The following is a 23,862-nucleotide window of genomic DNA, read 5'->3' as shown; positions in this document are numbered from 1 at the left end:
CGGAATGGAGCTGGCCTGAGAGGGTAGGGAGAAAGAGGGGAGTGTGAAGGACTGGGTGTGGTTTTGGGTGACGGAAATAAGTGGGCTGAAGCCTGACAGAACTAAATGGTGCCCGTGCACTATATCTGGATGGAGCCTCTCTCTTAGGGACGAGGCCGGGCTTCGTGGCTGAGCGCAGTCGGGAAGAGTTCTTTCAAAAGTGCATGGCGGCTGAAGTCGTCTTCCACCTTGGAGGTGTCACTCATAGAATAAGAAAACCTCCCACCCCGACCCCCACCTTGCTGGATTTGCTTATAATATTTATTTAATTTATATAGCTGCCCATCCCACATACGTGACTGTTAGTTATAAACCTTACCGCATGTCTTTTTCATAGAAAGGGAGGGGAAAGCTGTCTAGAGAAGCGCACACATATTAGTCCTTTAAAGGCAGCCATTGAATCTTGAAGACCTCAAAAAGTACCCTGTCAATATTTGGAGGCCATTGGTTAAATCAGTATGTGTCGTATGGCCTGTATTTGATTTTTGTTCCTTCCTTGAATGCTTCTTTAATTGCATAAATGTTTCATGATTTTTCATTTATCTGATTCCCAAAGATATAACCAGTTTTCAAACTTGTCAGCTTTTAAGATGTGTGGACCAACTCCCAGATTTCTGGCTGGGGAATTCTGGGAGCTGAAGTCAGCGCATCTTAAAATTGAAAAATTTGAAAAAAATGCTATAAATTTTTCAATATAATCCACATAATCCACACTATGTTTGTCAGGGAAGGTGTTTGTCAACTTCATTTCAGAGGTGTATATGAACATAGAAATAGGAACTTTGTTTCGCTACCTCAGGTGAATCTGTATACTATACTATTCATTATACGTTTTACTTAGGTGTACAAATATGTAATGGTGACACTGAGAAGTAATGAAGTTTTGGCTGTTCTCTTTTTGAATTATTAGTATTTTCTTTTTGACAATAAACCCAATAGCCTGTTTTGCAGATACGTTGTCTGTCTGCTTTTGAATTTTTCTCAAAAGCTTGGAGTTTATAATTTGATCAAATAGGGTACAATGATGTATCCGGATTAGGAACATGTTTAGATTAGAATTCCCTTGGCTGATTAGCTTCAAAACAAAAATAGCTTAATGTACAGATAGTCCTTGTTAGCAACTACCTCAGATAGCAACCATTCATAGAGTGGTGATAAAAAGTAGCTTTGTAACTAGTAACTAGTAGCTTTGTAACTAGTTCTTCACAGGTCTGTAAAGCAAAGGAAAACTGAAGTAAGATTGTAAACACAGTTGAGGTTTCACTTAGCAACCACTTCCCTTAACTGAGTTGCTGGTCCAATTGTCACTAAATAAGAATCCTCTGTACTGAAATTATTGAAGTATATTCACAATGACAGTGGAGATTATAGATATACAGTAAAACTATGCAATTCCAATTGGCTTGTTGCATGTTGTATGTATAAATTATTGTACATACCAAGACATTCGCTATTTGTGAAAAATTAAATATGCAGGTTATCTCATGCATGTGTTATAGTATTATAATGTTATATACATTATTCTATTTCTGGACTAAATAGATGTTGCTATAATTGAAAATTTTAGAACTGTGTTGGATAGAAGTGTGTTCTTTTCAACAGAGGGCAGCACTTCAGGAACTTTGGAGGTGGTGCATTCCTGTTCTGTAGCAATAAAAAGTAGCTTTTTTAAAAAGAAAAAAAAGTAACAATATGTGAAAGAGAAAAAAGAAGCTATACAAATGAGAAAAGCAGATGTAAGTCCTCTCTCAGTAACTATCTGCGGGCTTGCAGACTTCATTAATATAAAAGTTTCTTTATCTTTTAGGTACTTTATTTTTAAAGGCATTTAATCGTATACTTCGGATGGAAACTACAAAGGCTGATGATGTCAAAAAAATCTTCAAAAAGAAAGGCAGCCCCAACTAAAGTAAGTGATTTATTTATTTTATTAAATTATTATTTATTGTATCAGGTGTTAAATTCAGGTTGATGTCGGCATATCAAAACCCTTGTAGCCAAATGGAGTATTTTGAAGTCATTATAACTTTAAACTTTTAATTAAAAGACTAGATTGTGTAATACTGAGTGTGGAAAAAAAAATCTGGGGATTTTTTTTCTCCACACTTGGTATTACAGGTAGTGCTGTGCCTGCTCATTCCATTCATAACTCGAGGATTCGTAGGAGTGAATCTCTTACCTTGAACATGATTTACTTCCAGCTTTCACCCACGCATTTACTTAATTTAATGCGTGGGTGAATGCATAGCTCGTTAAGTGAACATCTCAGGGTGGGAAAGGTCAGAGTGGCCTTGTGATGGAACAGGTCACCTGCTTCAGACCACCCAATCCTCCCCCCACTGAGATACCTCATGCTCCCTCCCTGGAGGTCCCACAATTGCTCCCCCTCCCACTTACCTTGTGAAGATCTGTCTCCTGCTCCCAGCAAGAATAGAGGGAGGCCTCTGGGGGACCACAATGGACCTCCAGAAGCACATAGCTGCTGCCCACTACCTCCGTCCTGGGCCTTAGTCTAGAGTAGATCTCCGAGACCCAGAACGGACCTCTGGAAGTACGTGGTCGCCACCCATGGCCTCAATTCTGGGCCTTGAAAGCCTGGAGGAGGTCTCCAAGCCCAGAACGGACCTCTGGAAGTACGTGGTCGCCACTCATGGCCTCAATTCTGGGCCTTGAAAGCCTGGAGAGGCCTCCAAGCCCAGAACGGACCTCGGAGGCCTGCAAAACCTTCCCCTGGCCTCCTTTCTGGGCGGCAGCAACCCAGAAAAGGTTGCTGCCTGGATCAGGTCTCCAGAGGCCCGTGGAAGCCACCCCCAGCTTCCGATCTATTCTCTGTTGCAGAGAACAGAGGCTAAACTTACCATGAAATCACACAAGATCAATAGCATAAGATCTCGCGCCACTAATCTCTTGCGTTACTGAAGGCCTCAATTCTCTGTAAATGCACCAAAGGCCTGGAGCAGCCAAGAAAGCAAAGGATCTCTTAGTCTTCACAAGGTGAATATCCACAGGCCTAGTGCCTAGGGAGACCCAAGGGAGGAAATAGCCAGAGTAAATGTTGCAGTGCCACTGTGGTTGTTCGTAAGGGTGAACGATTGCTGAAATTTTGGGACTTTTTCAAAAACACTAGGCGGTGCTTATCACATAACTTCGAACATTCACTAAGGGAATGCTGTTAACTCAGGATTACCTGTACACAATCTAGTCTTTTAATCTGGGATTTTTTTGTTGTTTAATTTGCATTTGGCTTCTTTAAAAATTGCAATAATTTTTTTAGACTAAACAGAATTGAAATGTAAGAACTATTAAAGATAAGCAAAATGTTACTAAATGTTTGGAAGTGGTTTATGTGCGTTTAAATTGTTTTAGGTTCAGTAAATGATTGCACACATATTACATATTGTATGATAGTTTACTTCGTGTTCATTTTCCTAACTAATAAAATATTGGTTACTGTATATAAATGGAATAATAAAATACTAACTGGTTTAAGAATTGATAATTTTTGTGTTGCAATAATTTCTACATGTTTAAATTATCAGGAAATTGATTGGGTGGAACCATCTTTTATTGATTTTTGTGAGACTGCCGAACTATCATCTAGTATTCTCCATAAAAAATCGCTCACAGATATTGACAATTATCACGAGAGCAAAGAGCATTTTCCTCTGCTTCAAAATTACAAGTGTGGTAGAAAAATAAGAAAACCAGCTTCTGTAGATGAGAAATATAAACTCTTCAAACAAAATCACATCCAAATTGAACCATGGGTAGATAAATACAAACCAAAAACTCAGGTACAGTTTTATACGATTTAATATATAATGTATATTAGTAGTAGTACTAATATTTGCATTAATATATACATATTGGTATATATTTAATATAATAACTGTTTTGCTTGTTACAATATGTCCAAAGAAATAGACAAAATACTAAATTAAAAATTATTATAAAAATGTCAGGTTTTGATCATAAGTATTCAGTGAAACTGTAATTTAATGGACCATTTGTAGGAAGGAAGATGTGTTATTCCCAGTTGTCTGTTAAATTAGAAGGTGCATGATTGATTGATTATATACCATCAAGTTACATTTGACTCCAAGTAATCACATAGATTTTCTGATGACAATCTATCTCTAACACATTCTTTGAGGTCTTCCAGCAGTGCCCTCATTACCACCATAATTGAGTCCATCCACCATACTGATTTCCTTTCCTTTCCTTTCTTTTCCTTTTTCCCTGCTATCCCCTCTTCCCCTCATTTCTCCCTTCTCCTGTTTCTCCCTTTGCCAGCATTAGAACCTTGATTTGTTCAATGAGCCATTGGTTTCTTTTCTTGACTGTCCATATTATTTTCTGGCGTTTTCTAACATCAGAGTTCAAAGACATCAATACTCTTTCTATCCTGCTTTTTCAAAGTTCAGCTTTCACTTATATAGAGTGTCACAGAGAATATCATGGCTTGCATGATTCTAATTTTTGTAGTGATATAAACATTATAGCATTTGAATATCTTCTTCATATCTGGTCTATCAAGTACTAGTCTGCAGCATACTTCTTATTAATATAATATTTTATTAGTTTTCTATTTTTACAATTCATAAGTGCTTAGTGAACAATGTGTTGTCTGGGTCCATTTGCTTTACTCAATAGTACATATTAAATTCCTAATCTGTAACCCATTTTCCCAGCCAGTGATACAATACATCCGATATTTAAAAATATTCTATATCTTCCCGCAAATACAATTCTTACTGTTATTAAGACATGCAACATTAAATATACACTTTCTTAGCCAGATATGTATTTTTATCACCTGATCAAAATCTAATCTTTATAAAACATATTTTAACATCTTTCTCATATTCCAGTTGTATTTACAATTGAGGCCATCACAATAAATCAATACCATGATCTTCCAATCTTGTTTCAGTTTTAATTTCCCTTAAATATTCAAAATATCTTTATAGGTTACAATTTCCTCAAAATTGATTTAGTTTGGGTGAACAGAAGCTTCTATTGTTGAAAGCCACCCTGGTATTTTCATATAGATTTTAGCTTTTATTTCCCATACTAAAAATAGTATATTTCTAATTTTGAAAGTATATATCCATTTTATTCTTCCCAAAACATAAAAAACATGCTCTCCTAATTATACATCATATCCTTCTAAGTATAGTAATCTTGGATGTCTAAAGATTATCCATTCTTTTAGCCGTATTTAATCACATGCTTAGTAATATAAGACCCAATCCAGTGAGCCAAATCCTCTATTTTCTTTAGTCTAATTCTGGCTTCCTTCCTTTGCCAAGTGGGTTTCCAAGTCAGTGTATTTAAGTCATCAAAGATTTTTTTCACTATAGGTACTATTTGAAATAGGAAAAGCAGCTCTCACTTTTCTTCTTCTCCTTCCATTTCTTGTTTCACAAGTTTCTATGTTTCTACTAACAGCTCTGTAAGCTCTGTAAGATCATCTTCCTTGTCTTCAGATGTATTCTGAAATCTCAAGAGATGGGATGTCTTTTCCATTTCCAGTATTGGAAATACTCTGAGGCAGTGATGGAGAACCTTTTAGAGACCGAGTGCCCAAAAACTGGCCCCACACCCGCTCTACCCCCCTACCCTGACCCCCCATTCCCCGCCCTGCCTGCCCACAGGACCACACTCACCCCTCCATGGCCCCCCACAGATCTCCCAGGCAGCCCAGCAGCACTATGGTGGCCACACCCTCTGCCCACACCCTGCAGCATTAACTGCATGATGGGGTGTGAGGGCAGAGTCTTGTCTACACTGCCTGGCTGCCATGTCCTTGGCTGCGTTGCTCTGTGTGGGCCACGCTTGAGGGTGACTCTCCTTCAGGGGGACTGCTGGAGAGGAGGGGGTCCCAGGGGGAGGCAAGGTTGGGGCAATGGCACGTGTGCCCATAGAGAGGGCTCCAAGTGCTGCCTCTGGCACCCTTGCCATAGGTTCGTCACCACTGGTTTGAGGCATACTTCTTGACTGCTTGTTGCTTTATTGATCTTAAAAGGCAGAAGCTATCCACCACTTTGATATCTTCATTGTCAATTCTAAGGCTAATTACTGTACCTTTGTTTTTTAATATACATATACTGTAGATATAGATATAATTTTATTAAAAGATTTATTAAAAAATAAAAAAACCTAATAGAAAGTTAGTCAGAGTAAGGAAATGATAAAAAAAAATTAAAGCTAGAAGTGCAAGGAAGAAAGAAAAATAGAAATAGAAAAAAAATACAGAAAAGTAGCTTTCTATCTTCTTTACAGCAATTATAAATACAATTATAAATGTACTTCTTTCTCTAAAGTTACACACTGGTTGTTCTACTTGTAATAAGTTTAGCCTTATATTTAATTTTAGTTTCATTTTTTCATTGTGTTCTACTTTATATTAAGGCTTGCAGAGCATTTGCATTTTCTGCTGTCTGGGTAGTATCCTCATCATAGCACAGATTATGTTTCTTCCTCCAACTTTAAAACCATTCTCCTCATCTTCAATTTCAGTTTCCCTTAATATGTATTCAGCATATAGGTAGAATAAGGGGAGAATATTCATTTCAATATACGTATGTTATTGTTTTACAAATGACCAAAATTATATCATTTGTATATCATTTTGTAAGTGAAGTAAATTGTCACAGAGATTGGATTCTTCTCTAATATTTTAATTTGTTTACATCTGGTATATATGCTAAGAGAATTACAGTATAGATAATAAATAATTTAACATTTTGCTTCATAAATATGTCTTATATGCATATTTTTGTTTGTTAGATTGACCTTGTCATACACAAGAAAAAAATTGAAGAAGTTGAAAGATGGTTAAAAGATCATATATTTCAAAATCAGCCAAGACAGGTAATGTTATGAACCTAAGACTTTTATCTGCCAGTTTGCTCATTTTGAAGCTTTTATTTAACTTCAATCACTAGTTTTAATTTTATTTTACCAATTTTATTTGGCTGAATAATTAATGAAATAAAATTAGAATATTATCAAAATCTTGTGTAATATAATTTTAGAGCAACATTTATTTACTAGAATAAAATAAACTTATTTGTGGAGATAAAGATAAAACAAGTTGCAATTGATTTGTACAAAGATTGTCTTGAGATACATTATTCAGTTGGTGTTTCTTTTTTTCTGAATATCCAGAAGTTTTATGTCACTAAGTGAGTAAGCAAGTTTCCATTAAGGAATATTTGCTTCCATTTAGAGAACATTTGACACATACTAGGCCAGGGGTAGGCAACCCAAAACACTCAGAGAGCCACTTGGACCCGTTTCCCACCAAAAACAAAACACTGGGAGCCGCAAAACCCTTTTGATATATAAAATGAAGATAACACTGCATATATTCTTTTTTACCTTTATGATAAAGGTATATATATCATAAAGGTAAAAAAGGATATATGCAGTGCTATCTTCATTTTAGATGTCAAAAGGGTCTCTCTGTCTCTCCCTCCGTCCCTCTGTCTCTTTCTGCCCTTGGTCTGCCAGTCCCCTTCCCCCCCTCTCCCCCCCCCTCTGATCTTCTGCTCACCTGGCAAGCTGGCTTAAAGCTGTTCTCCAACAAGCTCAGAGGTAGGCAACCTCGGCTCTTTTATGACTCATGGACTTCAACTCCCAGAATTCCTGAGTCAGCATAGCAGGGCTAGCTAGCTCTCTCCTGCCCTTCCTGCTTCCTACAGAGACACAGCAAAGGGAGGAGCCCTGCCCCAAAAGCTTTTCAGCTTGTCAGAGAACACCGTGAGTCCACTCTCTTTTAAGAGAGAGAGAGAGAGAGAGAGAGAGAGAGAGAGAGAAGCAGGGAAGCGCAAGTGCCTCTCTCTGTCTCTCTCTCTCTGCAAATGGCAGAGGAGGCTGGGAGCCACAGGTTGCCAACCTGTGTACTAGGCCATCTGGAATGCAGTCCAAACAATTTGTTTGCAACAAGTATTAAATTGTAACAGGAATTAATTGTGCAGCATAAAGGAAGTGGGTTGTTGTAATAGTGAATTACTGAGAATATAACTATGGCTACTGTATTTACTGAAAATATAAAAATGGATATTACTGAAACCAAAGTACTATTATGTTTTATCAAGAAAACCATATTGTTTTTTTGTTTAAGTATTGTAAACTCAGCTTATGATACAGTATCTTATAGGGAGGCTCCATCCTAGTGTTAACTGGCCCTCCAGGATGTGGAAAATCTGCCACTGTGGAAATATTAGCCAAGGACCTTGGCATTCAGATACAAGAATGGATAAATCCTGTATCACTAAACTTCAAAAAATATGACGACTTTCAAGGTGCTTTCAATCATGGTACAATTTTAAAACGTTCACTTGTTCATTGTTAAAGAATTTGAATATATTTAATGGGATATTTATTTCTGGTAGGATGACCATTAGATGGTAGCAAATTTCATTAAAATAAATGGAACTAACTTCTAATCAATAGATTCGAAAGTAAGCTACTGAGGAAATTCCAAAGGTTTTATACTTGCTCATAGTCTCTATTCTCAATGCCTGAGAAAAAAAGGCATTCTTTATTCTCAGCTTCCTCTATATTATGATTTTCCATGTTTTAAAACTGCTACATTTTAGAATGATAGCAGATTTCAGTCAAGTTGAAAATATCACCTGAACTCAAAATTGTAACTGCAGGCAGTGTCCAAGACTACATGTGCTCCTTGTTCTGTTTTCCTTTCTGCTAGTGTGACTGCAAGGAAGTTCTAGCCATATGTCTGCATTATGTCTGAACATAATTTATTCTTAGCTATATTTAGTAAGAAAAGCCAGCTCTGAAGATAGGGGATTAAACTTGGTTTGCATTCATTAAAGATATTTAAGATTAATTGCAGTTCATTTGATTTCAGTTGGATGATAAACTGCATTTTCTATAAAACCCAAGTGAAAGCTTTGTTCTACTCTTGGGATTAAATTCTTGGTGTTCAATTTCCCCAAAACTCCATTCTGAGCTTCTTCTGAGCCTACTTGCAAACCACCTCATACTCCCACAACACTTCCCTAAAGTGTGCCCTCTAATTTCTGTTATTCTGTGTGCAAAAAAAAAAAAAGTTTTGTGCAGCTTGTTCAAAAACAACAAGTTTGTATACCACAATATAAGAATATCAATAAATTGCAAAAATATATAGTAGTTATATGTTAAAATATGTTTTGGAAGGAGATACTGAAGATTCTGGGATTCAGGGAAGGTCAGCTACTAATGCAAAGCTGTCTGCCAGCAGTCTTGGGAAAAAGGTGCAAGCTTGCTGCCTCAGCTTAATTGCAGTATCTGGGTCATTTCATCCTGCTACAGCACAGTTTGAGAAGGAACTTCTGTCACATGATGCTCCTGCTCCATCCAAACTAAAAAAATCTTTGTTACTGCAATTAAGGCAGCGGACTTGACCTCATGAGCCACGAGTCCAGAGTTATGGTGATTGGTGAATAAATGTATTATTGTTTAATTTTTAAATTAAACAATAATACATTAATGTGGAATATTATCTATGTTTAATTAAATTTTCTCTTTTTCTTATTTTCTTAAATAAATTTTCCCCGCTGTATTTTAATCAGGTTTGGGCAGCATCCAGGAGCATTGTAATTCATATGTAGCCTAGGTGCCGCATGTTTGATATCTCTGACCTAGATAATATGACTATTATTAAACTAATGATTAATTTTCAGTAAAAAAAATTCAGTAGACTAGTTTTAAACTTTCAAATAAAATTCAGGTCATCTTTTTTCCCAGAAATGTAGCATTATAACGATGGACAAGCCTTCAGTGCTAAAGCACATCTGATTTTTTTGAACAATTTCAATTCAGTAATTGATTTATCTGGCCCATTGTTTCAAAATATATACTATTGTGTACTGAGATCTCTGCCTGTACAGCTCATCCGGTTTCTGTAATTTACATGTCTATTGATCTTGGACCAGTAACAATCCATGCAAATAAATATAAGAACAAAATTCAAAACAATAAGCTGTAGCATATTATCACATATCTGTAGTACTTTTCTTAGTACTTAGTGCATATTGTAAAATAAATATTCCTATCTAGAATCAGATTTTCAGATACTTCCTTATCAGAGCCAGGCAGCTATCTTTCAAGAATTTCTCCTAAGAGCAAACAAGTATATCAAGCTTCAGATGGTTGGAGAGGCCATGGACACTGACAAAAGACTTATTCTTGTGGAAGTAAGTTGAAGTAGTTGAATAACTCCATTAATGTGTTTTAATAATTAAAATTAAATGTTCTATTATTTTCTCCCAATTTTTAAATATAGCACTTTAAGTTAATTAGGTATTCCAAATTTAGTTGCTTAGTAGTAAAATTTCAATTTTCTATAATAATAACTAATAGCTTATTTCAAACAGATTTACTGATAATCATTGATAAAATTGCTCAAATATAAACAAATATATGATTTTTTAAATTAAGATTTTAAAACTTTTAGAAAGTGCAAAATAATGGCCTGAAATCTTTTTTCATTCTGTTGAGTCTTATTTTATTATCATTTTGGAAAATTTTGTAGTCTAATAGTAGAGCATTAGTTGGGAATTCAGAGTTCTAAATTCAGTAACCATCATTTCTTGGTGCCCAAAATACCAAATTTTTGAATAATTAAAAAAGGATATTCATAACAATAGCATTTAGATTCTTTGTTCTAAAACTAGTCATTGTGGGCAAAATCAATCCCATATCTATTTTTGTGATTTCCAAATGCACTTTCGATTTATATGAACAAAGGTAACTGCCCCCTTATATGTTGGACTTCTTTTTTAGGCATGAAATAAATCCAGAATCTGTCATAGATAGATAGATAAACCCAAAGCATAGACTCCTATTGATAGCTAATGCAGATAATATCTTTTAAGGCCTGCACAGATGTGTGTGCTTGTCTTGTCTAACTAAGCTAGGTATTAAATCTAAGCTTTTTATTTCCATTTCTCCAAGTTAAATAATATTTCATTGCTCTCTACAAGGCAATAGAAAACAGCTACAACTGTTTGTGTACATAACAACTTTCTGGCTTGAAAGTTGTAGCTTTCTGCCTCTCCATCTTCAATCTTGGCACCATACTGCATTGGGTTCATCTCAAATAAATATTCCATGTTTGTAACATTTATAGTTGTAAAGTAAAATACCCTAAATGCGCAACAGATTTTAGTTCAATTTAGCAGATACGTTAGAATAACAACGTTGTATTTGCTTTTCAACAGGATATGCCAAACCATTTTTATCATGACCCTAGCAGTTTACATGACATTCTGAGGTATGTTCAGTATCTTATTTTGCCAAAGGATCACTCAGAGAAATTAATGGGTATGGTTGGACCAAGCCTCACTTTCTCCAGTGCAGAATAGTTCACTACCAAAATACAAAATTCCATCTCTTTCTTTTGCTGCTAATTTGGGGGTGGTGAAATGAGTGAGTTGCAAGTTACGTACCTTTTGTATTTTTGCTAGTGCAATTCTATTAATTGTTGGTCAGAATTAATGCTGTTAAATTTGAGCTTCTAATTTTCAATTTTTTTTCTTGTAGGAGTTTTTTGCGGACAAGCAGATGTCCTCTTGTATTTATAATATCAGATGTTTTCAGCACAGGCAACAGCCAAAGATCTCTATTCCCAAAGGCAATTCAGGAAGAGCTGTGTATAGCAACCATTAGGTAAATAAATTGACAGCTACATTGGCCATGATGAAATACTCATGATGAAATTTATCTTGACCATTTTCTTCTTACAATTTTTTCAGTTTTAACCCAGTAGCACCAACACTGATGATGAAAGCCCTAAATCGAATAATCACAGGGGAGATCAATATGGTAAGATAAATTAAATTACAATAATGTCATACTATAAGGGACATAGAAAGCAAAGGTTGGAGATGGAAACATTACATTCCTTCTGAACAATATCTTAGAAGTTTAAAAAATCGTGTTGTAAAATAATGGTTGACAGTATTGATCTCAAAAATCTTTGTTCAGTTCTAAACATTAGTTTTGAATATCAGTTCTAAACATCATTCATAATTAGCATTGTTCATCCAACTTTAATATAAAATTGTTGTGAAAGTAAAATAGGGAGAGAGTTTTGAATGATTCTGTAGTAGTAGTGAAAAGTATTAAGTGATAAATGTTTTTACAAAATGGATAGGAAAGTAGAACTTAATCTTTTGAACTTTTAGACCAAACAAAAGATGGATATGGAAGCAGGAAGCATATGGGAAATATTATTTTTTGAATGCTTTATGTAGATTTACTCAAATTAGCTTTGATTTTTTTTTAAATTTTCTTTGTAGAGAAGAGATAAAATTGATGTCCCTGACAAAGCCTTATTAGAAGTGATTTGCAGTGGATGTTCAGGTGACATTAGAAGTGCAATAAACACCCTTCAATTTTCTTCTCTAAAAGGTAAGAAAATATTCTTATTCATTTAAATTGTGCTTTAAAATTTTTAAAATAACATATAAAAATAACAATTTTTTGCTTTTGAATTTGTCAGAAAAACATTTTATTTTACAATATAGAAAAACCTGTTTCTTTTTAGCATTACTAATGCTTAAAAGTGTGGGAAATAGTAGTGGATGAAAAAAATAATAATTTTGAAGAGTAAGCCCAATTAAGGAATGCTTAATTTATATCTAGTTATGTTTAATTATGTTATTGACAAACTATCCTAATTGTTTATCTGGATAAACTGAATATGGCTAGTTAAGTTCATTTGATTCTTAAAGTGCAGTGTTATTTTTATATTAACTCATATTATTTTTTTTAATATTTTCCATTTTGCTATCTTTTTTCTTTTATCACTATTCTTGTTTATTGTTGATGTTTTCATTCTATTTTTAGCTAAATTCCCACATGGTATATTAATGTTGGATTCTAGTATTTTACCCCTATTGCACACTATGTCTTTCGGATATTACAAATTAGAATGTTTTCTATTTGTAGTAACATTGTTATAGCCAGTATCATTAGTAGGCATTGTTAATTACAATAACATAATTAAGTCAAACAACATAAGAAAGCATAAAACAAGACCTTTTAATTTCTAAAAATTTTAAGTCCTCTTCACATAGGCAGTACATAAAAAAATAATTAAAAGAAAAATCACAGATGCATGGAATAAAAACAGTTACCCTTTGAAGAATTTCAAACTTTTGAAAAATTAAAAGCATTTTAAAAACAATATTCACAGTAAATTTTTTAATAATTTAAAAATGTGCATGCATTTTTACCTAGAACAGAGTGAAATAAAAAATAAAACAATATATGTTCTTTCTAGACATAACTTTGCTGTAAAAGTTATGTTGTATCTTACTATTGTAAAATACTATTGTCGTGGAAAAACCCAATGAAAAAAAGAGACGGCAACACAAAGCAATACTTCTTACTTTAAAATTCAGGGGTTTATTTCAGCAATAATTTGGAACACACACATAAACATCACTATGTTAAAAATCCATTGCAATGAGGTCCAATGACATAGCAGTTCCAATAAGGACAGCTATAGGCCAGTGGCAAATCTCATCCTAAAACCGTAGACAGATGGTCAGCAACCTTACACTTTGCTGAACATAACTTTCCACATACTTGTGTACATTGTGTACATCAGCTACTTTTAGTTCCCTGTTTCTTACAGTTCCAGTCCTTATGTTCTAAATATATTTGAAACAAGCAAGCTTAGCAAAATCATATTAAATAAAGTAAAGTTGCAGTTTAGATTACAAATAGTTCCTTCCAGTGGTGGGATTAAAATATGTGAACAACCGGTTCTTTGTGAGGATGCCACTTCCGGGAGGCCATTCTGGTCCTGGGCAACAAAAAATTAGCTACCAGTTCTGCCAAAGTGATGCGAACCAGCTGAATTCCACCACGGGTTCCTTCGGATTGCAAAATTGAGCTTAGCACAGACTTTGGTTTAATACTTTTTCCATGAGACCTGATTTAATTCACCTGGCCCTAAACCTTGCATAGAAGAACAATAGCCAATATTTTCGTTTTCCACACTATTAAAGTCAAGTTTTTCATTTTTTGAATTTATTAATTTTCTTGTTTTTTATTATTTTCAGAGAAGCCATCAGACAAGAGCTTATGGTCACAAAGAAAGAAAAATTATGTTTTAAAATGTGATACATCATCTAAAATAAAGAAGAAAAAACTATTCAATAATTTTTTAGAAGACCAACAACTACCAGCTATTGGTAGCAAGGATGCTTCCATCTTCCTTTTCCATGCTTTGGGGAAAATACTTTACTGCAAAAGTAAGAGAATCTACTCATCCTTATTATATTATATATGTAAACATTCTAATATTTCTTTATTAATTTCTGTATTTGACTATAACTGAATGTATGTATATATCTGTTATAACTTAAAAAAAAAAATAACATTTCAGTAATAATTTTTGTCCTTAACTTGGCCTGTCATTGTAAGGAAACTCATGTAATTTGTATGTGGATCAAAACTTCTGACCCCACCTATCAATATCAGGTACAGCAATTAAACTCTTCCCCACTTTACATTCCTGAGCAGATGTATGAAAATGAGCTAAGTAAATTTATTATATAGAAAAAGACGGAGCCATACATTTGAAGAAACTCTGTCTAAATCTTGCCATCTATATATAATTTAGTCAGGACTTAAAACTTAGGACTTGTCTTATGTTTTTTAGTCCACAGCCTAAAGCTATTTACTTTACACCTTTGAAGATTTCTGGCTCCTGTCTTATAGAGTATTTTCCTTTGACATTACAGATTGCTTCCTCACCAGCTTCAACTGTTAACAGTATCTGCAGATATCCATAAGTTAGCACATGTACTCTCTGTACTGACAAGCCCTTCCATGCAATAATCATACACATTAGACTTCCTCAGGACCTATAGTTCACCCCAACAGATGGACACCTTGGAACAGGATGTTGACTAATCACTTTGTGTCACTACTAAAGAAACAAAACCTATGGAAATATAATAGTGAAAATATTCAACAAAATAGAAGTGCTGCCTTTTTGATACAGGCTAATTCACCATAATATTACTTAGAATTTAGATAACAATATACATATTAAGCTGCGCAAACCATGTGAGCCAGGATTGAACTATAAACTAATTATTTCTGAAGAAATACCTGTCTCGGTTTCCCAAGATTCTGTTTTTCAGACATTTGATGTTTGATTAAACTACAGTTATCATTTAAATAATTTTATAGGAGAACCAGCTACAGAGGTGGACTTTCCTCAGTTACCTCAACATTTATCAGAATATGAACGACAGCCCTTGCTTGTTCAACCTGAGGTAAAAATGTTTGTTATTTCTATAATAATATGTATCTATGTACATATGGCAAAATTCTTAATTAAAGGAATACAGATACTTTTTTTATGTGATATAATATTCTGTGTATATTTTCTTTTATTAGGATGTCATAGAAAAATCACATATGCCTGGGGACTTATTTAATGTATACCTTCACCAGAATTATTTGGAGTTCTTCTCTGATATTGATGATATTGTAAGAGCCAGTGAATATTTAAGTACTGCAGATTTTCTTTGCAGTAACTGGGATGTAAGTTTTTAAAAATATTTATATTTAAATATAACCAAATGTGACATGCATGCTGTAATTTGGAATCTTATGAATAAGACAATATTAATTATATTTACTGTTTATAGTCTTATTGCTCTATAACTTAAGCAAGACACAGTTGCTGTTTGTTCATTTGTCTTTTCACACATTATATCTGTGTTGTTCCAGACACAGGGTAGCACTGTGTCTGGACCAGCAGGTCTGCAGGTTCGGAGTCTTTCTGAATTAACAGGAACTCTGCCCAGATGGGAGCTTTGGATAATAATAATGATGATGATGATGTTGGAAGGGACCTTGGAGGTCATCTAGTCCAACCCCCTGCTCAGACAGAAAACCCTATATCATTTCAGACAAATGGCTGTCCACATTGACTAAGTATTCCAGTCCATCCTTCCTAAAAGGATCCAGGACATTTTAAACTATAGTTGGCCAGGATTCTGAAGACACAATAAGTGCAATGATTATGCTTCGTTGTATTTTATCAGAATAGTCTCAGACATGGGCTCTTATTTTCTCCAATTGCATTTGCTTCTTGTTTCAGCCCATATCCCTCTAGGCATCTCTTTGCCCTAGTTGCTTCATGAAAATCTTCAGTAAGTAAAGAATTTCATGGGATTCTATGGGTAGAAATAGAAGCTGCTCTGCATGATCCTTTCAAGTTTCTGGTTGCCCCTGTATTCCAATAGTCAATAAATGCCATGGAGGAGCATTCTCCAGATTTCAGGGAAACTCCCAACCTCCATGAGAAAAGTCACTGGATTCATCAGATATTTGGGGCAGATAATCTTAATAGGTTCCTCATCTCTGAATGGTTGGTGCCTCAGTCAAACCTACAATTATGGGAAAGTGATCTGACCCTCATAGTGGACTGATGTAAGATACATTCTAATGAGAGAGAAGTTCCCTGAGGATGGCTCCAGCATGAGTCCAAAAGCTCAGAAGACTAAACCATTGATCCTGATGACTGACTGACCCAGATTGGATCCTAATGTAAAATTTCTCTGGAATTAGATCATAATACATCTGTTCCAGAATGAACACTAGATCTAATACATGGCTAGCCATAAGTATTGTGGCCTGGGAACGATCTTGGACCCACCCATGATTTCATGGTAATCATGAATTCTTGAGTGGTCTCTAGCCCCTAGGAGAAGATGGTGCAATCTGTCAATACTAATAATCTGGGCAAATTTACAGATAGTCCTGCAATGAAATTGAGCACCTTGAGGAATGCTGCTATTGGACCTTACGCTGTTTTTAATGACAAAATATAAGTTTGCTTTTTAGATTAACAGAACAATTTTTTTTAATAATAGATTTGGATTGTATTCAAATGGGAAGAAAACTTGATGTTTCTATAATCAAGCATATTTATGGAACTAAGGTTTTGACCGCTTTGTGGGTTGTACAATTTTATATTTCGACAAGAATTAATATATACTTGTAACATACTAGTAATTTACATCGGGACCTCTGGACCTTGCTTTTAAGTCTATTGTGGAAATCTTATACCATATTTTAATTCTGCCAATTCCTATAGGCACGAGCTACACTTCAAAAGTACAGTGCCTCTGTAGCCACAAGAGGTGTGATGCACTCAAACCGAGCCAGAGCTCTTGCACAATGCAAAGGAGGAATGGGCTTTAGACCTTTTCATAAACCGCAATGGATCCTAATTAATAGAAAGGTAATTGATAACAATTTACTTTTTCTCAATTATTAATGTTATTTGCATCAGTCTAAAACAGAATCAAGTAAGAATCTATTTTTTTTAGTATTGCTATCTCATGGCAGAGTCCACAGTGAAGTAACATTAACTTAACTTTTGTATTTGTGATGAACGTTATTACAAGATTAGGATTCATATAAAGATTTAGGCTTCAGTTAGAAACAGCCCTGCTTTTACTAGAAAAATAAGGTATTTTAAATGAGTCAGTAAAATGTAGCACTCACTTGACTACAAAAACCATTTTAGAGAAAATATATTTATGGATGAATCATTTTTTGATTTGAGAAATATATCCATTACAGCATCCTCTGAAACATTAAAACGATCTTAAACATCATTTATATTGTAATACCTTTAGATAAAAATGAGTTTTATCAAAGTTGGAATGCCCGATTTAAGTAAAATATGGAAAACTAATCAGTAATGTCAGACAGAAAAAAATAATTTGAAAATTTAGGATCTTGCAATTAATTAGGTATTTATTAGATCATGCAGAAGCAATTTTACAGACCAGTTTAATAGAATAACACTGAATAACACTGAAATATTATCTGTTGGGTGAGGCACCAAATATAAATCAGTCTATTCTGCGTTTTGCTATACTAGTCTCCCACTAACTCTTTGCCAGCCACGAAATTTTGAATATGTACACACACACACACACACACACATATATATATCCAATTTTACGCGGGAGAAAACCCGAATAACCAAAGACCTACATACACACACGCACACACATACACACAAAAAATGTGTGTGTGTGTGTGTGTGTGTGTGTGTGTGTGTGTATGAAAGAAAATGGACATTTTGTAGCTTAATGGATAAAATGAAAAAGTGCTTTTGCATATTAAATTTATGTTTCCTGATTCCTTATAGTATCAAGAAAACTGCTATGCTGCAAAATCCCTCTTTTCGAGTTTCTGTTTAGCACCATTGTGTCTTCAGACTGAGCTGATACCTTATCTTACCATGCTGACTAATCCAATGAGAAATCAAGGTATATTTAAACTTATTAAAAATGTTTCATATTTCTGTTTATGCTTTAGAACAGTGGTTCTCAACCTGTGGGTCGGGACCCCATTTGGGGTCAAACAACCATTTCACGGGGGTCGCCAAACAACGTAGGCGCTATTTTTTTCCCCTTTTCCTTAGCTGTGCTACTCCGTTTTATTGTATTGGCTTTTGAAAGCCAATAGAATAGGCTCTCTTGAATAGAGTCTAATTCTATTGGCTTTCAAAAGCCAATAGGAATTGTCCAGGCTGTCTCTGCCCTGCTGAGCCCGCCAAAAGTCCCATTCTGCGAACGGTGCTGCACCAGTTGAGTAGTTCTCGACTTACGACCGGTTAAGTAGTCCTCGACTTACGACCGGTTGGGGTCGCGGCATTAAAAAGGTTGAGAGCCACTGCTTTAGAAGAACAGTCATAGAACAGAATATTATTCAATGTAATTTCATAAATGGGGGTGTATCAAATATTCAATGTAATTTCATAAATGGGGTGTATCAAATATTTTATATTAATGTTGTATGTTGTACATTCCTGCACTCTGTAGGCTGCTAACAATATAAACATATTAAACTCCCCAAAATCCCATACACATTTAAGCAATTTTTTTTTTTAAAAAAGGACTAACCAATACAAATGTCTGAAATATTCGTTGTTTTACGTTCCTGGCATATTTGGGAGCAACAGTCCAAGGATTTGACTTTCATGTAATGCCAAAACTTCTGCATTGTTCACATGTTTCTGTTGGTGGGAAAAACAAGTGAGCACTATACACTGTTCTGCTTGATCACAGTAGCCAGAATTTTAAGTAATATATATTCCATGTAAGCTGGATTGCTTCTATTATTGCTTGTGTAATTCATCATAGTAGTTAAAAAGTTTATCAACAGCATTTTCAATATGTCAGAAAATATGAACTGTTTTGGATTGTATAGTCTTAGCAGTATGTACAGCAGTTAGAATTTGGATCTCATACCCAGCTCAGCCTTGAAGTCTGGCAAATCAATTTTACCTAACAAACTTATCTCACCTCTTACAGTTGTTTGGGAAAAAAACTAGTATATTTTATGCAGAATGTTTACCCTACAAGAAAAAAAAGATACTCATTTATATTTCCTGCTTTTCTTTCTAGAGGAAGAAAGAGGAGATGGCACTGAATGTATTAAATGCCTAGAGAGAAGTGACGTACAGTGTTATATTCTCAGTTATTAACATTTTTAACTGAATGTATCCGCTATGATCTTATCTGAATTTTAAAAATACAAAAAAACTGCTGCCCAGTTTCCTTTACCAGCAATAGCTCCCCGCACTCTATAGGCTGTTTGAGAGCTTGCTGCCAGAAGAAAATAGCTTTTTTGCTTCCTGCAGCTGCCTAAGCCCTTTCCACTCCTTGTGTGTGGGGGTGGGATTGGCTTAAATCCCAGCAGGAATAACTAAGTACAGTTTGGGAAAAGAAAGCTTTAGATTTCAATGCTAAATCAACTTACTTGAGAGAGTAAAACAAACTGATCTCAGTGGTACTCTATTAAGACATTGATACGTACATAATTACTTTGTAAATGTTACTTTGCAACTTTCCTTGAAATAACACATATATTAGATCAGTGGTGGCGAACCTATGGCACGGGTGCCAGAAGCGGCAGTCAGAGCCCACTCTGTGGGCACACGTGCCAGTGCCCCAGCCTTGCCTCCGCCCACGACCCTCCTTACCAGCAGCCTCCCTGGAGGAGAGTCGCCCCTGAGCGTGGCCCACGCGGAACAGTGCAGCCAAGGACATGGCAGCCTGGCAGCATAGACAAGACTCTGTCCTCACGCCCCAAGGTGCAGTTTTATGCTGCGGGGCGTGGGCAGTGGGTGTAGCTGCCATGGCGCTGCTGGGCTGCTTGGGTGATCTGCGGTGGGCCTTGGAAGCGGTGAATGGCTCTGCAGGCAGGCAGGGCGGAGCAGGGGCAGGGGGTGGAGTGGGGGCGGGGCCAGTTTTTGGGCACCCGGTCTCTAAAAGGTTCGCCATCACTGTATTAGGTTGTTTTCTAAACATATACTACTAATATGGACAACAACTTGATGGTATGTTTTGTTTAGAAATACCGTATATTCTGTCGTATAAGACGACTTTTGAGAGTGTTGAAACAGGCGCCGAACTCGAGGGTCGTATTATACGCCAAGTCATCTTATACGCCAGAAATAAGGTAGTTTCCAGCGTATAAGACGATTTTCTAGGCATGCGACTTAGTGTCGATTGTCTTATACGCTGGAAATAACGTAGTTTCCGGCGTATAAGACGACTTTCTAGGCATGCGGCTCGGCATTGATCGTCTTGTGACTCAGCGTCGATCATCTTGCGACTCGGTGTCGAACTTGGGTGTCGTCTTATATGCCGGGTCGCCCTATACGCCAGAATATACAGTAATTGTTTTTTAAAAATATGAATTAATGCTCTTGTGAAGCCCTTTATGTATTCCAAAAGGATTTATATTTTAAAGTCTAAATCAGTTTTTGTGATATATTATCGTATTGTCCAGTCAAACTGGAACAGAAATGGTTTTTTATTTAAAAATAGCTATAAAGTGCATTTTACATATAGATTGAAATTACTTTTAGGAATAATTTTTTTGTGTGCTTTTTCAGCTCAGATTACCTTTATTCAGGATGTTGGGAAACTTCCTTTGAGAAATCACTTTGGAAGGTAACCTTGATATTATTCATAATGTTTTATTGAATCCAGCCACCTGCGGTCATTCTTCAACTCTCAAGTAAATAAAGATCAAAATGGCCCCTAATATTGATTCTTAAAGTGAAAACTATCCATCTGTTTAAACTGTATGCTGCTATAACTTAAATGTATAAAGCATTCATTTTCTCCATCTTCTTCTGGGATCTGTCTTTACATAGAAAAGACTCATCTGATCTTACTTAAAAAACATCACTTTTGAATTTATTTCCTGTGGTCTGATTTGCACTACACACTTCAGTTAAATGGAGTCACATATGGATCCATGCAGTGGAAAATAAGTAAGGCAATGGATACCTCTCTTGCAAACTATACACTGATACTGACATAGATGGGCCCAATGGGGAAGATTTTTTTTCTCTAGATTTTTTTTAAAGGAAGTAGAATAAGAAATATCAACCTCCCTTACACTGGCTAGGAATGTAAAGATGGTTGAAGTTTAGAAGATTCTGCCATTCAATGTTGCAAGATGCTGGCAGACACAAGTGATTGAACTGATTGACAACCAACTTTCCAGGCAGAAGGAGGAAAATATGCTAATAACGCTTGACTTCCATTTATTTACACAGAGAAGTATACACAGCAGAACAATACCAAGGTTGTAATTTTCTCACCACTCTGTCTTACTCTACTGTTCTCCCCTGAGGAATACAGCTTGTAAGAGGTAGTTGCTAGAACCCTAATAACATGAATTGTCTGAGCATTAAGTAGCGCCTTTTTTTCCCAAACATCCAGCATGATAAAGAAATTATTATGAGAGAGTTGAGTGTCTTAGTTCACTTCAGAGAAGAATACATTTCTGATATTGTATTGCTGTTCGCAGGTTGAAACTTGAAACTCTTACGGATAAGGATTCTGCAATACAAATCCTGGACAATGATGATGAAGAGGAATTTTCCGAGAAGCAGCCTACAATTCTGCATACCCAGGGAGAGAAAATAAAAAACAGTGAGGAAAATGAACTGGATGAATTCTTCCCTACTTCTAGTCAGTGTAATGGAAATGAACTACCAGCTAGTCAACCTCAGCCAGTTGCAGCACAAGCAATAATGGAAACAGATGACCTAAATATAGAAGAATATGATAGTGAATAACATAAAAAGCAATTCCAAAGCTGTGTTAATATTTAAATTATAATTTTACTTTTGTTTCATATTTTATATTCAAATGTACAGGAAAGATAGAAATAACTTTGTTATTTCTGCAAGCTGTTAATATTTGTCATGAATAACAATTTGGAGGAAAATGAGTACAGAGTATTTATAGTTTTGAGCTTGTACTGAAAAGCTTCAGTTAAAACTCAAGGTTTCGCTTCTCATCCATACAGAAGAATGAAAATAAATGAGAAGAAATATATTTACTTTGATATTTTATACTTGTATTTATCTTGTAGATACTGAAGGCATTGTCAAATATTTTGTTATTGTTTCACAAGTTTAGATCTAACTTGCGATGATGAAACATTGCACAAAACGTTTAACCTGGGCTGTGTAATATTTAATATGTAAATAAGTCTCTGGATGCCTTATTAGTAAATTGTATCATTATAGTTTCTGAAACAAAAATGCTTACATATGTTTCGGACAATTCTATCTTGAAAAGTATTAAAACTGATCTAGGGGAATAACATGAGAATTTTTAATATTTTGTAAAGTTAACTCTTGAACTTTATTTTCAAATCTTTTTACTGATTTTAATAATTTGATTAAATATTAGAATTGCAATAGTAAAAATAATATAATGTATTAGATTATAAGTCTAATAAAGAAAGAAGGGAATGGGAGGGAGGAAGAATAGTAAAGAAATAGAAAATAAACATACAGTATAAAGAAGTGACTTCCAATTTCATCACATGTATAAATAATTTTAGTAAGTTTTCATCTCTTAATTTATAATCAATGATTTCTCTATCCCATGTCTCATATATATATAGATGACATGAGATGAAGCAATCATTGATAATAAATTTATATCTAAAGACACTGAAGACACCTCTTTTAAAGAGTCAAGTAAAGCCAGCCTACCTTATTTGACACTGATAGAAAAATGTCCTACTTTTTTTGTGACATTTACTGCTTTGTACCAATAATTAGCATCAAAACAGCTTTGCTTGGTTCAAAACATGATAATAATTTTTAGTCTTTTAAAGAGATATAATGCAGATATTCATAAATAATTAACGATAAGTTGGAAAATAATCTCTGTGACATTTTCTCGGTTTACTTAGAACTTTCTTGTTCTTTTTAAAAATGTGTTTTATATTCTTTCTTTAAAATGTCTAATTAAAATAAAAAGGAACCCTGTTTCCTACACCAGCTGGTTCTGCAATGGCAACCATTTAAATAAACTTCAACAAAGTTGGAGACACTTGGATGAGATTATTCTGCCTACCTGGTCCTATTCCACTTCGCATTTCTTACCAACTTCTAATTATTTTTGGCTATAGTAACCCAAGTCTTTATCCACATTTACCCAGCAAGCTGTTCTGCCCTAACAGTCCAGGTTTTTTTTTCTTTTGAAACTTTGACGACGTCCTTTGAAACAGAAATGCAAGAGTCGGAATCATAAAACCAATTACGATCTGGAGAGGACGGGAGGATGCAACGGTGCAGCAGAGAAAGCGGGAGCAACCCACCTATCGTCCTACGCTGGCCTACCTGAAGCGAGAGACGCAGGTAGGAGAGCAGTGTTGCAGCCAGAAGGACTTCGCGCATGACCAGATGGGCGGAACGATTCCTTGCGGCTGAGACGC

General features: G+C 35.2%; 1 protein-coding gene and 1 long non-coding RNA gene across 2 annotated transcripts; one reads left to right on the top strand and one right to left on the bottom strand.

Moving 5' to 3' along the window:
* The first annotated feature begins 1,884 nt into the window (after nucleotides 1-1,884).
* Nucleotides 1,885-23,477, top strand: RAD17 (RAD17 checkpoint clamp loader component). Its single transcript, XM_039320742.1, is given in 17 exon segments — nucleotides 1,885-1,911; nucleotides 1,913-1,948; nucleotides 3,579-3,833; nucleotides 6,832-6,915; nucleotides 8,207-8,366; nucleotides 10,111-10,247; nucleotides 11,274-11,326; nucleotides 11,596-11,721; nucleotides 11,808-11,877; nucleotides 12,354-12,465; nucleotides 14,127-14,318; nucleotides 15,265-15,350; nucleotides 15,475-15,621; nucleotides 17,183-17,329; nucleotides 18,251-18,371; nucleotides 21,008-21,065; nucleotides 21,934-23,477. Coding segments are annotated over 17 exon segments (2,082 nt in total). The 3' UTR covers nucleotides 22,205-23,477.
* On the bottom strand, nucleotides 21,651-23,856 carry LOC120297754. Its single transcript, XR_005553878.1, has 2 exons — nucleotides 23,746-23,856; nucleotides 21,651-22,027 (listed from the first exon to the last, which is right to left on the bottom strand). It is a non-coding gene; the product is annotated as an uncharacterized LOC120297754 (long non-coding RNA).
* Between the last annotated feature and the right edge of the window lie 6 nt (nucleotides 23,857-23,862).

Source organism: Crotalus tigris, unplaced genomic scaffold (genome assembly GCF_016545835.1).
Source record: "Crotalus tigris isolate CLP2741 ecotype Arizona unplaced genomic scaffold, ASM1654583v1 scf7180000023687.2574627, whole genome shotgun sequence".
Lineage (NCBI taxonomy): Eukaryota > Metazoa > Chordata > Lepidosauria > Squamata > Viperidae > Crotalus > Crotalus tigris.
This window is presented reverse-complemented; position numbering and strand designations above follow the sequence as displayed.